This window comes from Phascolarctos cinereus, unplaced genomic scaffold (genome assembly GCF_003287225.1).
Source record: "Phascolarctos cinereus isolate Bilbo 61053 unplaced genomic scaffold, phaCin_HiC Scaffold_726;HRSCAF=1367, whole genome shotgun sequence".
Lineage (NCBI taxonomy): Eukaryota > Metazoa > Chordata > Mammalia > Diprotodontia > Phascolarctidae > Phascolarctos > Phascolarctos cinereus.
In genome coordinates this window covers 153,114,362-153,128,295 of record NW_027556098.1, presented here as the reverse complement: position 1 = coordinate 153,128,295, position 13,934 = coordinate 153,114,362, and the positions used below count along the sequence as shown (strand labels likewise).

At 38.3% G+C, this 13,934-nt stretch overlaps 1 protein-coding gene across 5 annotated transcripts in view; it reads left to right on the top strand.

Annotated features, from left to right (window-relative positions):
- Window positions 1-13,934, top strand: part of NCKAP5 (NCK associated protein 5) — a 1,104,295-nt gene that overhangs the window by 970,323 nt on the left and 120,038 nt on the right. For all 5 annotated transcript variants that reach the window (XM_021009468.2, XM_021009467.2, XM_021009473.2 and 2 more), the window contains 3 exons: window positions 1,602-1,790; window positions 9,251-12,996; window positions 13,676-13,853. In XM_021009468.2, coding sequence (XP_020865127.1) covers window positions 1,602-1,790; window positions 9,251-12,996; window positions 13,676-13,853 — 4,113 coding nt within the window. The remainder of the gene's footprint in view (window positions 1-1,601; window positions 1,791-9,250; window positions 12,997-13,675; window positions 13,854-13,934) is intronic.

The window sequence follows — 13,934 nt, the reverse complement described above, 5'->3', positions numbered from 1 at the left end:
CTGGTCTTCATTATTTTGTTTCCCAAAGTTGGCATTTATTCACAGTCAGCTGGGATTCCATTTGGAGAAGGGTGATAACTACTGAAGTACTAAAGGCACTCATAAAGTGTCAATAAATTGCATAAGCAAGAGGCTTTGGCTGTCTACAGGTGTCACAAAGATGGATTGTTCTACATCAAAGAGTTTCTTAGGCAAAGCTTTATACTAGATAGGAAACTGGAATTCAACAGTAATGGAGAGATTCCATTCTCAGTGGACGTTGCAATTGGGACACTAAATTAATTTACCTTGTCCAGCTCATGGGGGGCTCATTTGTTACCTTAGAGGACTATAATGCAGTTGTCAAGATGTACTTGGACTTTTTACAACTTCATCTGTGGCATTTTCCCATAGCCCATGCCTAATGCAGATGCAGTATAATTCAAACAGCCTTGTCACTCCTCACCCAGAATCTAGAATTCTGCATCTGTGTAAAGAGGGATTTGATGTCAACTAAACAATAAGCATTTGGTAAGTGCCTACCATATGCCAGGCACTGTACTAAGAAATGGAGATGCAAAAAACAGTCCCTTCCCTCAAGGAGCTTACAATGCAATGAGGACAGCATGCAAACAACTGAGTAGGAACAAGATATATACAAGATTAAATGGAGATAATCAGCAGAGAGAAGGCAGTAGCATTGAAGGGGGCAGGGAAAGACTTCTCGTAGAAGTTGCCATTTCAGCTGAGACTCGAAGAAGCCAGGGAAGCAAAGAGGTAGAGACAAGGAGGGAAAGAGTTCCAGGTGTGAGGTTCATGATTACATGAGCAAAATAATGTAACATCAAGTATATCTTAATAGTGTGATCCTGTTATATAATATTGCATCAGGAAATGGGGAAGTATACACACACATTTCTTAAGCACTTCCTTTCCTTCCTTTTTGAAACATTATTTGTTAAACACTGCTAGGTTCTAGAAATACAATTTCAAAACTGAACAAATTCCTGTCCTCAAGGAGATTACATTATAATGGGTTGGGGGAACTATACATATATACACACATGCATATGTACATATACATGCATACATATATATACATATATACATATGTATATAATGTGTGTGTGTGTGTGTGTGTGTGTGTGTAATGATTGGGGAATGTGGTACATGAGGAATTGATTCATAGGGGAGCCAACTGACATTCTCTTTCCAATAACATTAGTATTGATTTGATTATTAAGTCCAGGGCAAGAAGGGGGCAAACTAAGGGCCCAAAAGGAGAAGTAACTTTCCCAAGAAGGCCACAGAACTGGGTAATAACAGAGTCAATACTTTGTACCTTTATTTTTCCCTACTACACCACGCTGTCAAACCCAGGGTGTGGAAAGCTGCTTTATTATGAGATGCTACAATCATGTGTTAAGATCACTGCATTTCCCCAGCTGATAAGATTAGAAATGAGGAAATGCCATAGCTACATTTCTTTTGCCTGTGGATTTGGTAAATCCACAGGAATCAGTCAGTAAATTAATGCTTATAGATTAAGACAAAGTCAATTTACATTTTCTTTCCTAAATAGATACACATTTCAAGGTTGTTTTCTTTTCTCCTGTTTATAGGAATGCCAGATAAATGCAAAATCTGGAGTCCCTCTCCCAAAGTGTCCTGCCTTGAACATGACTAGCTCTGGACGGCTCTGTTCCCGAAACAGCTGCAGCAGTAGTGAACTCTCTTTGTCTAGCACATGTAGTGAATACTCCAGTGGCTCCTCCTACACTTGGAATGACGGGAAGACTCTCAGTAAAAGGGTAAGACCAATATTCCAGGCACAGCAACTGCATGACAGTGCCTTGAAAATACCACTAGTTTCATGGGGTTGATAATGGAACGTATGGACCAGTCATGGATTAGAGAGAAGTTTCTGTCCCTATCCAGCTCAACATAAAGAATATATGTGAATATCCTTAGAATGTAAGCTCTTCGAGAGTAGAGGTTGTTATACTTTGTATCTATTCCTCAGCACCTAGGAGAATGCTTGGCCCTTAGTGGGCATCTAATAAAATCTTATTGATTGATTGACTGATTGATTGATTCCAAAAATAAAGTGAGATATCCAGACTTATTTTATATCCTAAAGTAGGAAGTGTTGAAATACTTTTGGCTGGTTGATCTCTATCTACCTTTCTTTGGTTTGAAGTTCTTCACTAGTAGAACTTTTAAAAACGAGTACATATGGAGTCAAAAGAACTAGGTGTGAATCTCAGCTCTGGCATTTACTAACTGTATAATCTTGGGCAAGTCATTTAAACTGGTGATGTCAAACTCAAATAGAAAAGGGGACTATTCAATTGTATATAAGGATCCCTTATGCAGTCATATTTTGATTTAGAAATTATTACATATTAACATTATGTTCTATTATATTTTCTCTATTTTGTTAAATATTTCTCAATTACATTTTAATCTGGTTCCTAGGGAATCATCTTGGGGAATCTTGAAGACTGCAATGCAGCCTGCAGGCTGTGTATTTGATACAATTACTTAATCTAGTAAATGACTGGATCTGAAGGGACAAAGCAAAGTTGGGAAGAGGAAAGAACTTTGCTTGTGTGTCTTGGTGTTTCCTATTGAATTATTACAGGATGAAAAAAGAAGGTACTAACTGAGCAAATCTGGCACTTTTCAGGGACAGCCAAGATTAATTCAGCAGTTTCCAATTTGTATTATTCTCAGTTCCCATCATATAGAGAAGGGATTAATAAGTATGTGAGTTTCCTCCAGGTAAAAGATGAAAATGGAAGGGAATGCAGAAATTCTGAAACCTTTCAATCTATTGCTGTGATGAAAAGGCAAGCATATGAAGGCACTGTTAACAGAAGCTAAGACAAAAGCTAAACGATATGATTATTTTGTTGCTATTTTCAAGGAGAGTGATCATCAAACTGGGAAGCATGGAATAAAAACTGACAAATGTAAAATTGAAACCTGTGACAGATAAGGAGACAAACACTCAGTTGCTTTATTTTATATAACCTGGTGCACATGAATTTCAGCACTAAAAGAACCTGCTATTGTGATTAGAAAAGCAGAATGAAGATATGCTTTTGAATTCAAAAAAGAAATTTGGATTTTGAAATCTAAAGGTTGATGAGCTTCACATCTATCACCTCAAATATTCCCCCATTCAGGAAGAAAAGTAGAGAAAACTGGGAGCCAGCATGGGTTCACAAAGCATAAGTCATATCAGGAAAATATCATTTCCCCATTTTGACAGTTACTATCTGATAGACCAGAGATATTGTGTATATGCATATATATATATACACACACACACATGCACATTGTATAGATATTTGGGTTTCAGCAAATATTAAAACAATATTATTAATATCCATGAGGGCAAGATGGAGACATATGGGCCAGATAATGCAGCTATGTTGATTATAACTGAGTGACCATATATAAGAATGTTGACTAATAGATTTATTTCACTGTACAAGGAATCAGCTATTGATGTGCAATATGGTGTTTCATGCTTTTTCTATTAAAAAATATTGATGATTTGATGAAGACATGGATGTTTTGCTTATCAAATATGCAATGTCAATGAAGCTGGGTAGGATAGTTGATTATTTAAAATAATCAAGAGTCAAAAAATTTAATCAAAATGGAATTCTAATAATTCTAGTAATGCAAATTTTAAAAGGATAAATGCAAAGTCCTGCACTTAGGTTCAAAAAATAAACTGAGTATAAGATAAGGGAAACATAGATAGAAAATATTTCTAGTGAAAAAAAGGGAAAAAATTGTTTGGTGACCAGGCTATTTAATTTTTTAAAAAGCAAATTCAAATTTGGGCTAAATTGCAATTGGGCCTTGAAGCATGGGTAGGAGGTCAGTAGGCAGAGATGGAAGGTTATAGAGTAAGGGATATTTTAGGATTCTCTTTTGCTCCGTAGATTATATAGAGCTCAGGGAGGAAAATATAATGTACTTTCTTGTTTCAAGATTCCAGAAGTCTTCTCTTATGAAAATTCTTTATCTAGAATGTTTACTAGATGTAAAACATAAAACCCTAGAGCATAATGGGACAGAGATTTTTTGTTCTAGTCCTTTCCCATATGTTAGGTTTTCTTTAACTGGTCACAACTTCTCTATACCATACAGATCTTCATCTATAAAACGAGCTTGAACAGCAGGCCCCATAATGAAACTCTGTGACTATCTAGAACAGGTAATATGATTAGGATGTAAAAAGATGGAGTTTTCAAAGAAACATAAGAAAAATTATACATTCAAATGAATGCAGTTCATTTCAATGTAGTCACCTTAGTAGTCTACATACTTATTCCAAAAATGCTGCCATTTGTTACACTGAAAAAAAACTCAAAGAAATATTCTTTTGGAATTGCCTTTGGAGCTAATTTCTAAGTCACTCAAGAAAAATATTCTCATTATTTTATAGAAGCATACCAGTTTCAACTGAAATCTATATTCTCCAGCTGGTTGACCTACCTTACTTTCCAGTTTGGGCTCCAAATTGGTCTTGTGGTTTTTTTTTCCCTAAAATCAAATCCATCCCCAGAGGATGGAGACTGGATGCCTTTTAAGAAATATTCTGAAGACAATTTTAAAGAAAGAGTTATAAAAATGTTTGAATGGGGCAGTGTCATTAAGCAAATGTGCAAATTCATTGAAAGGAACAAGACTTATTTGGACATATAAACATTGGTTCGTTTCAAAATTAGTTGTATTATTGTGTAATGATAACTCTTGTAAATAATATATATATAACTCACATGAAATGCTTTAAAGATCCATAGATGTATTTATACATATTTGAAGAATTATGCTAATAATGATTTATAAAAGACCTCTGTCCAATTTTAAAAGATTTTCCCCTTTGCTTAATTTTTAGAACACATTCTGGGTGGCAACACCTTTGTGTCTTTTTCGTAACATTCTACTGTTATCTACTTTTAAGCCTCCCATTGGGCAAGTCTAATCCACTCTATTTGCAATAGCTATTTTCCAAATTGGAAGAAAAGGGAGAAAAGCAATGAATGGGCCACAGTGGAAGATATTATCTGATGATGTTGGGGAACTTTTATTTCATCCATATGGATTTACTTTAAGGATGGGAAGTATATAAGCCACAAGAACACATTTGCCTCCATAACTACTAGAAAATTGATATCAGAAGGCAAACCCACCATAATCAGAATGGATATGAGCAAGATCTGGGAAAAGATTTTAAGCCTGAATATTAATGCTTTTTTCTTCTTATGAACTGATTCTTAATGCAAAGTGCTCTGTTCAATGCATTACCAAAATTGCTACCATCAAGTAGTTGTTCAGTGATCCATATGATGACAGTGAGGGTCTGAGGTCTTATCGATTTGGGGAGGGAAGATTAGTGATGTTTTCTGTCTCTCAGGTAATTTCATGAACTATCTAGTCATATTAGCCCTGCCTTTTCTATGCTCTCCTTTTCTTTCTCCTTCCTTTCTTCCAACTGTTTTTATTTGGGCAAGGCTACCTTGTGGAGCAGACCACAGTGCTCAAAAGAGATCTCTTCCCTGAATCCATCTGAACACTTTCAAGAAATTTCATGCAGCCCATCATCAAATAGTCTATTAATAACATTTTGAGGGGCCCCACCTTAAAAGCTTGTAACATCAAAGGCATATGCCTGGTTCCCAAGAAAGTATCAGAAAAAAAGTCAGGTACTCACACATACATGAATACAGAGACAACACGATGTAGCCAGATTTGATATATTCTTTTGTAAAGTTGTTTTTGCATTATGTAGAAGCAGATAGAATGAGAGTATGAAACATGTCAGACTTATGGCATGATTGTGACACCACTATTGCACATGTATTTTGAGTTATTTTCCTAGTAATAGACATAGGTGTGTACTGACTCTTCCTTACTTCCCCCAAGTCCCTCTTATGACCAAGGACACACACAGTTGTTCATTGGAAAGATTGGCCAGGGTTAGTGGCATATCTGGTGATCAAGAAACAGAAGGTAACTCAGCAGTCCTTTTGGGATCAACCCAAGACACTGCCCTCATTAATACTTTCTTCTAAGCAAATGAAGAGTGAGATTATAATTCTTATTTTTACCTGCACTCTTATGGACATATGGAGAACTGAAATTGCCTAGTAATACTCCAGGTTCATTACTTCTTTCTCCTACTAAGAGTGTAAGCCTTTTTTTCCCCCCTTACCTTTTGTCCTTCATACTTTACTCATCTCCCCCTGATCTTTTTGCAAGAGATAAGTGTATCTGTTCAAATTAACCCATTAATCTTTTTCCAGATTTTGAGGTCCAAACCTTGCTTATCTGTTTTCATTGGGCAAATCTTGCTCTATATAGTAGCTTATTCTATTTTGGAAAGAATTCATGAAAAATCACCTACTAAACATGTAGAATTTGTCAGATGTTGTGCTAAGTACTGGGAGTCGCTATAAATGCATAAGTGAGATGTATCCTTCTCTTAGGGAGTTTCTAACAGGGGGAATTAAAAAAAAAACACATATAGGAGGCTACAGATGCAGGGAAGAAGACAAGGTACCATAGTTCTTAGGATGCAGCAGCAGGGTAGATGGCATGACTTCATTCATTTCTCCCAACAACTTTTCTACTCTTTTTACTTTTCAATTAGTCAATTCATAAATATGTCATAAGTAAGGAATATAAGGATATAAAACATATCCTTAATGAACTTAGAATCAAATTAAGAAGATAGAAAACAGGGACTGGAACTGATATTTCCTGCTTTAGGCAACTCCCAAATGAGATTCCTTCTACCTCTCCAAGTTAGTAGTTTCTCTACAACTTATAGTCTCAGAGAAGTGGCTAGGACACTGGGAGTTTAAGTGACTTGTATGAAAGTCACACTACCAGTATATTTTAGAGGCAGAACTTGACCCCGGGGATTCCTAGCTGTCGCTGAAAGTCAACTCTTAATCCATAGAGACACACCACCTCCCAATTGGAGAGGTAAGAGCCATGAAATAATAAGAATAAATATGCAAAGCTAATCATACCTCCCAGTAGACCATAAGGTCCTTGAAGGCAGAAAGGATGCCATTTTAAAGCCATTTCTTCTGAACTTAGCACAGTCATTTGCATATAGCAGGTACTTAGTAAATGTCTGTTGAAACATTTGTTAAATTCAAGGTAATAAATTCCAGGGAGGGTTGAGAAGAGAGAGAGAGAGAGAGAGAGAGAGAGAGAGAGAGAGAGAGAGAGATTGTCAAGTAGAAACTTCAAGGAAGGCTTCACAGAGGAGGTGAGGTTTAAATTGGTTAAGGGATGGGCAAAAATTGGACAGTTATTAGCAAAAGCAGAGAGGTATTAGCAGAGTATAAGTTGAGCAAGTCTGTAGCTTGAACAAATCTGGCATTTTCAGCCTCTCATAGTCTATTTTTTTCCTAATCTTTTTTTGTTCTTGTGAATGTAACTATCAGGATCATGGACAGGCTTAAAATCCCCAAGCTGTGACAGCTTTCTCACTAGTAATTCTATAATAGCTGTGACTCCCTAATGGGATCTCATTCCTATTTGTAAGGATTTGGGTGAGTAGAGAAAGGATCACCCAAGAACATTAACTTACAGCATCCTCTTTTGGTACTAGTATCATTTTTTTTTATTATTACTTATATCACTGAGTTAACAAACCTGCATTTGTTCATAGCAAGTTATTTTTATAGATGAACCTTCAATGCAAGAAAACATTCGAAGCTGATTTATAAGCTTGAGATTATTATAGAAATCTCAAAAACATCATAGCACCGGTGTGTGGTGCCATAAATATAAATATACTATGAATCTTGTGTGTGTGTGTACTTTTAGCACAAATTATTATGTGGTCAAGACTTGTTAGAGGATCATATGTGATAGAATTTAATTCTCTGCACCAGGCTTTAGACATTTGATCTTTCCCAAAATGAAAAGGTAGACCCATTATACCTCACTTAGGTTTCCCTAAGTGTCTGAGTGTGATCATTTTCTTTCAGGTTTCTTTCTTCCTTTCTTTCTTCCTTCCTTCCTTCCTTCCTTCCTTCCTTCCTTCCTTCCTTTCTTTCTTTCTTTCTTTCTTTCTTTCTTTCTTTCTTTCTTTCTTTCTTTTCTTTCTTTCTTTCTTTCTTTCTTTCTTTCTTTCTTTCTTTCTTTCTTTCTTTCTTTCTTTCTTTCTTTCTTCCTTTCTTCCTTTCTTCCTTTCTTCCTTTCCTTCTTCCTTTCCTTCTTTTTCTTTCTTTCTTTTTCTTTGGTTTTTTTTTTTTTGAGAGGGAGCAGGATACTCCTCCTAATTCACATTTGGTCAAAAAAGAGGAAAGCACAGAGGGCATAGATCTAACTACTAAGCCTTTCTACTGTAGCAAAATGTCTCATTCCTTTAAAAGGCCAGAGAGAGACATTTTTGTAAGCAATGGTGAGGGAAAATATGATGAACTCTCAGGGTGCCGAGAATAGGGAGCAGGCCTTTCCTGTATACCCTGTACACAGTAGGTGGACTCAAACTGGTTTCTTCCTGGGGACTAAGTCTCTGCTCCAAAGAGGCCCTGAAGAAAAGAATTTTGACTTATTCAGGTCACTAATTACATTAAAGTACTAACCATATATTTCTGGATGTCTGCCTGACTATTGGGAAATTACTTTTAAAAATCTTTGCTGGTTTCCCAGTGTTAACTGAAAAACTCTAAACTTAGCATTTATCTTAGCATTCAAGCCCATCCCTGAGCCCAACCTGCCCTTCAAGCCTTACTTCCTTTGCTTCTGTCAGAAAGACCTATTTGGAGCTCCCTGTACAGACCTTATGCCTTCCTGACTGCCTTTTTGCTCACGCTCTTTTTTCAGTTCTTCCCTCTTTTTTTCCTTGTATTTGAAGACAACTCAAATTATACCTCCTTCTTGAAGTCCTCTCTCTCACTCTAACCAGAAGCAACCCCTCTATCCTCCGAACACCTGGAGCACTTTGTTTCCAATTTTCGTTTGATAACATTATGCCTTGGTTGTGTTCATGCCCTTTCTCCCTTACCAGAATGCAAGCTGCTTGAGGACAGGTACCTGGTGTTCCCTGTAGTGCCCTTGTCTTGCACAAAGTAGTTACTCAATAAATATTTGATTAATAGATGAATGAATAGCTATATCACTAGGACATGCCAAGTTCATTGGCTACTTCTTTTTTCTTTTAAAGATATTTCTGACCTGCTTATTTCATTATTTTCTAATATTGACTTTTTCTCCCTGACAGTCATCAATTAACTGGGACAAAAGGATTAGCATTGCCTCATCCCTCCCAAGTGACTTCGCTAGTCCTGCAGATGAGCTACCTCCAACACGTGTTAAGGAAAGTCACATTTTAGAGGGGCTAAGGAAGCTGCAGAAACGAAAAGTATTGCTTGAACCACCTTCTGTAATAACCAAATGGGGTTATAAAGATTGTATGAACTCAAATGAAGGAATCTATTCACCAGGGATTAAATGTGGCAGCAATAAGGAGCATCCTCAATGTATACCAACAGAAGCAGGAAACACATGCAAAGAGCACACACAGGCGTTCACTTATGACTCTGATTCCCATGATGATGCTGACGATGAAGCTTCCTCTTTAGCCTTGCTTCCTGAAATCCCAAGCAAAGACCACGGGCTACACTGTAACAAGTTAACTCACAGTGTTTCTGACAGTCTATTTGGTTGGGAGTCTAGTGAGAAAAACTTTTCAGAAAACATTTCCTCTGCTAATTTTAAGGAAAAACCTGAAAAATTGACCAATTTTGATAGCAACTGCCTATCAGAGGGAGAGCTATGCCCAAACATACAGTTTAAACAAGGAAAAGACCTGCCTGCTCTAGGCCATATGGACCTTAATCTACAGCTTTCTGATACTGATGACTATGAAACCCTTGATGAATTACATATAGAAAGCAGTGATGAAAAAAGTCCTTCTGACTTGTTGGTAACTCCTGGTACTCAGACCTTTGACATCTTGATAGGGCATGGAAAATCTCAACTTGTGTCTTCCAGTAAAGAGGAAAAACAAATGTCCATTCCCTCAGATAGCAGGCCAAAGACATTTAGTTTCATTAAACAGCAGAGGGTCATCAAAAAGACTTCCTCTGAAGAATGTATTACTGTAATATTTGATGCTGAGGATGGGGAGCCTATTGAATTCAGCTCACATCAGACTGGAGTTGTCACTGTAACTAGAAATGAAATTTCAATCAACCAAGCTCCAACTGGGTCCAATGCAGAATACACTGAACTCTTACCTCAGGGAATCACTAATTTGCAGCTAGGAATGAATGCAAGAGACTACACCATTTTAAAGGCACCTGAAGATGGAAGAGAGAAAAGAACTCACAAAGATATCATTGGGACTGGAAATGCAGGTATTCTTGCAATGCCCACAGAGTCTTTAAGCCCTGGAAGATCAATACTAGAAAATACTCAGCAACAAAAGGAAGCCAAATCGACACATAACATAACATACCGAAGCAATTCTGTGTCTTCTGTGTCCATGGGTATGAGCCACAAACAAAATCTGACTAAAATACCAAGCAAGGGGAAATCTTTGCCTCAAAAATCAAAGGTAATAGATCCTGAAGACACATCTGTAGTCTCACCTCCTGTCTCCATGGCCCTAGAAAAATCACCAGCCTTACCTCCTGTAAAGCTCTCCAGGTTCCAAAAAGCCCAGAGCCCAGTACATCATTTGCATCTACAATCTGACTCCCATATCCCCAAACAGCCAAAGCTGCTTCCTCAGGGCTTAAAAAATCCTGTCAAGAGTGACTGGGTTAAGGGCTCCAAGAGTTCTCTATTATTGCCAAGACCTCTCATTGAACCCACTGACTATGGGGAGCCTCCAACCAAGGATAAACACTGTAACTTGGGACCAAAAGAAGTGGTCAAATCACCTTCTCCCCCTCCCCCTCCAGGCAGGTCAGCTTCATTGCTGATCAGGCCTAATTATGAACATTCACCACCTTTATCCAGCAAGCCAGGAGGCAGTGTCCCTAGTGAAATGGCAAAGACCACACTAAAGTCCTCCCCACTGAAAGCATCTCCAAGTGCTGCCATTTCTTCTAGTCAGGCTATGCCTGAAGTCCAGGGGAAAAAATCAGTCATGGCACTCAAAAAGCCTGACTTCTCTCACCCCTCATCTAATGAAGAAAAAATAGTCCAAAGCAGATGTACAAGTCAACTGTCTTCTGGTACATTTGCTATGATTGGTCCAGGCCCTCCAAAAGTTTCTCCTAAGAGAGGTTCTACAAAAGTCTCCAGTCACCAAGCTTCTGGAAATATTCAAGGACCTTCTGACAGAGGCTTACAGACTACCAACACCATTCTAGAAATGCCTTCCTCAAAAAGCTCATCTCCTGGAAGGAGAGGACAATACACTGACTGTCTTTCCAAATCACCGAAGTCTCACCCCATTAGTAGGAATGAATCAGTGTCATCTCAGGTTAACAGTCCTTTATCATCTCCATCCTCTAAAAGTAATGAGATCACAAACAACAGCCACAGTTCTCATGACAAAGGACTGAAGACCCGTCTCCCTGTGGGCCTCAAAGTACTTGTAAAATCCCCTCAACTGCTCAGGAAGAGTTCCACTGTTCCAGGAAAACAGGAAAAGGAGAGTATAAATGCAGCTTCCAAAAGCTGTGCCATAGCAATCAAGTCCAAGCCCGAAGAATCCTTGGATCTAACAAGAATTGTTGCCACAAGTGGTGAACTAAATGTGTCAATGGTGGATTTAGATGTGAAAAGCAGTTTTGCTTCAGGATTTGCCACAGAGAGCACCCTTCCACAGTCACCTGAGAACTGCCACATAGAGGCTGACAGGGGAGATGTATTAGAAAACAGATTTATGAAGAGGTCCACCTCTTCCAGCAAGCCACACTTAAAACCAGCTCTAGGAATGAATGGTGCTAAAGCTCGTAGTCAAAGTTTCAGTGTTCATTCTGGAGAAAAGCCTTCCACTGCTGCCTCTGAAGGGCTTGGTAAAGTACGGACTCAAATCATTACCAATACAACTGACAGAGGCAATTCTCTCACACGCCAGAACTCTGCAACTGATGGTTTCTCAAACAAGACAGCTTCAGGGTCTATCACAGAGAACCTTTCAATATCTAGCAAGCCACTGGAGGATTCCTATTCTCGGCAAGGATCTCAAGAAAGTACAAACAGCTCCAGCAGCCAGCATGGTAGTCCAGGCAAATTGCCTTTCAAGGTTTCTCCCAAAACAGAAGAGATTTACAATGTATCCAGGCTTGAAACCCACAGGTCCCCCTCTCAGGGAGACTGCCTGACTATAGCTATGCCTGAAGGACAAGGCAATGGCCCTTACAGATGCCTTCCATCCCCATCATCACCCAGTCATCTGTCAGACCAGGCAAGTTCCCTTCAAAGTCCAAGAAGGATTCAGTGCCTAGGTCATCTTGAAGTAAGCAGTACATGCAAGCAAGAAATCCCTGGGAAGTCATTAGACACCTCTGAAATGGGAGATTTAAGCCAAGACACCCCTGTCCCACCTACAATAGAAGAAAAAGTCATGCTCTGCATTCAGGAAAATGTGGAAAAGGGCCAAGTTCCAACTAAGTCTCCCACTGTGGAGGCCAAACACAAGACGGGGCCCTCCATTGCTAGCTGGTTTGGTTTTCGAAGGAGTAAACTCCCAGCTCTGAGTGGCAGAAAAATGGACATCTCCAAAATCAAAGTGGAAAAGAAAGATGCAAAGAGTTTGGGATTTGGAAACAAACAGCAAAAAGTAGAGAAAAAGAAAGACAAAAGGAAGCCTGAACTGCAATGTGAGACAGAAAATGAATTCAACAGGAGAACAGAAATAGGAGATGTTCCAGACAGTGTCTTAAAAAGCAAAAGGAATATGAGAACTCCACAAGACCTTCATGTCCAAATGAAGTCTGAACAGAAGAACAGACTGAGTCCTGCCACATGTTCGACAAAAGACACCTTTATGAAAGAACTTTTAAACAGGTAACTCATTGATCTTCGCCATATTTATTTTATGTTTCTTGAAAGGAGGCTTCTGGGATGGTAAATGTGATGGAAGCATGTTTCCTCAACAGAAAGCCATAGTAACAATCTTTTATACATTAGCAAGAATTTAAAATTTAAAAAAATTTAGCAATAAAATGATGTTACTTTGTTAACCAAACCAATGGTCTTTGAAATTAAAGAATAGTAAGTTTTATCAAAGTTGATAGAAATTCAACCTACCCCAGGAACCATGAATGTACATTACCATATGGCATGAAATGGAAGACAATTATGCGTACATTTTTAATGTATGCCAATCTCGTTGATTGTAAAACCAGAAAATATGTACTCAGTAACTTTCCAAAAGTAATTACATTTTCCTACTAACCTGGGGGGAAGGAGACATTTAACAATAACCATACTTTGTTTTTAGTTTGCCCCTTTAACAATTTTCATCATAAAAAACAAAGCATTCAATGGACAAAACGAAATTAATCCACTACCTGAAACTGTAAGCAACAGATTTCATGAGAACTGCTTAACAAATATTTATTATGTGAAGGTATAGAAACAAAAAGGTACAGGAAGGCTGTTTTAAACACTAAAGGAATGGGTAAAGTAGTGTGACTGAAGAAAGGCAATGTGATTTATCAGAGGCATCACTTTCTACCTGCAGAGTTGATAAGAAAGCAGCACAGCAGACTGAAAGTGGATCAAATAATGTTTCCTACCGGAGTGTGTCTAAGGGCAACTCCCAAGGCTCCACTCTTCCCAGCAACTCTATCAGCACTCAAGGAAACCACAAGAAAAACAGCAAAACCAAAGCTGAACTGGAAACACCAAATGAAACCCTGGTAAGTTCCTTCACATGCTGCATCAGCCTAACTGTATTTCTGTGTTCTGAGCTAGGATAGGGCCTTTCCATCCAAGTAGAC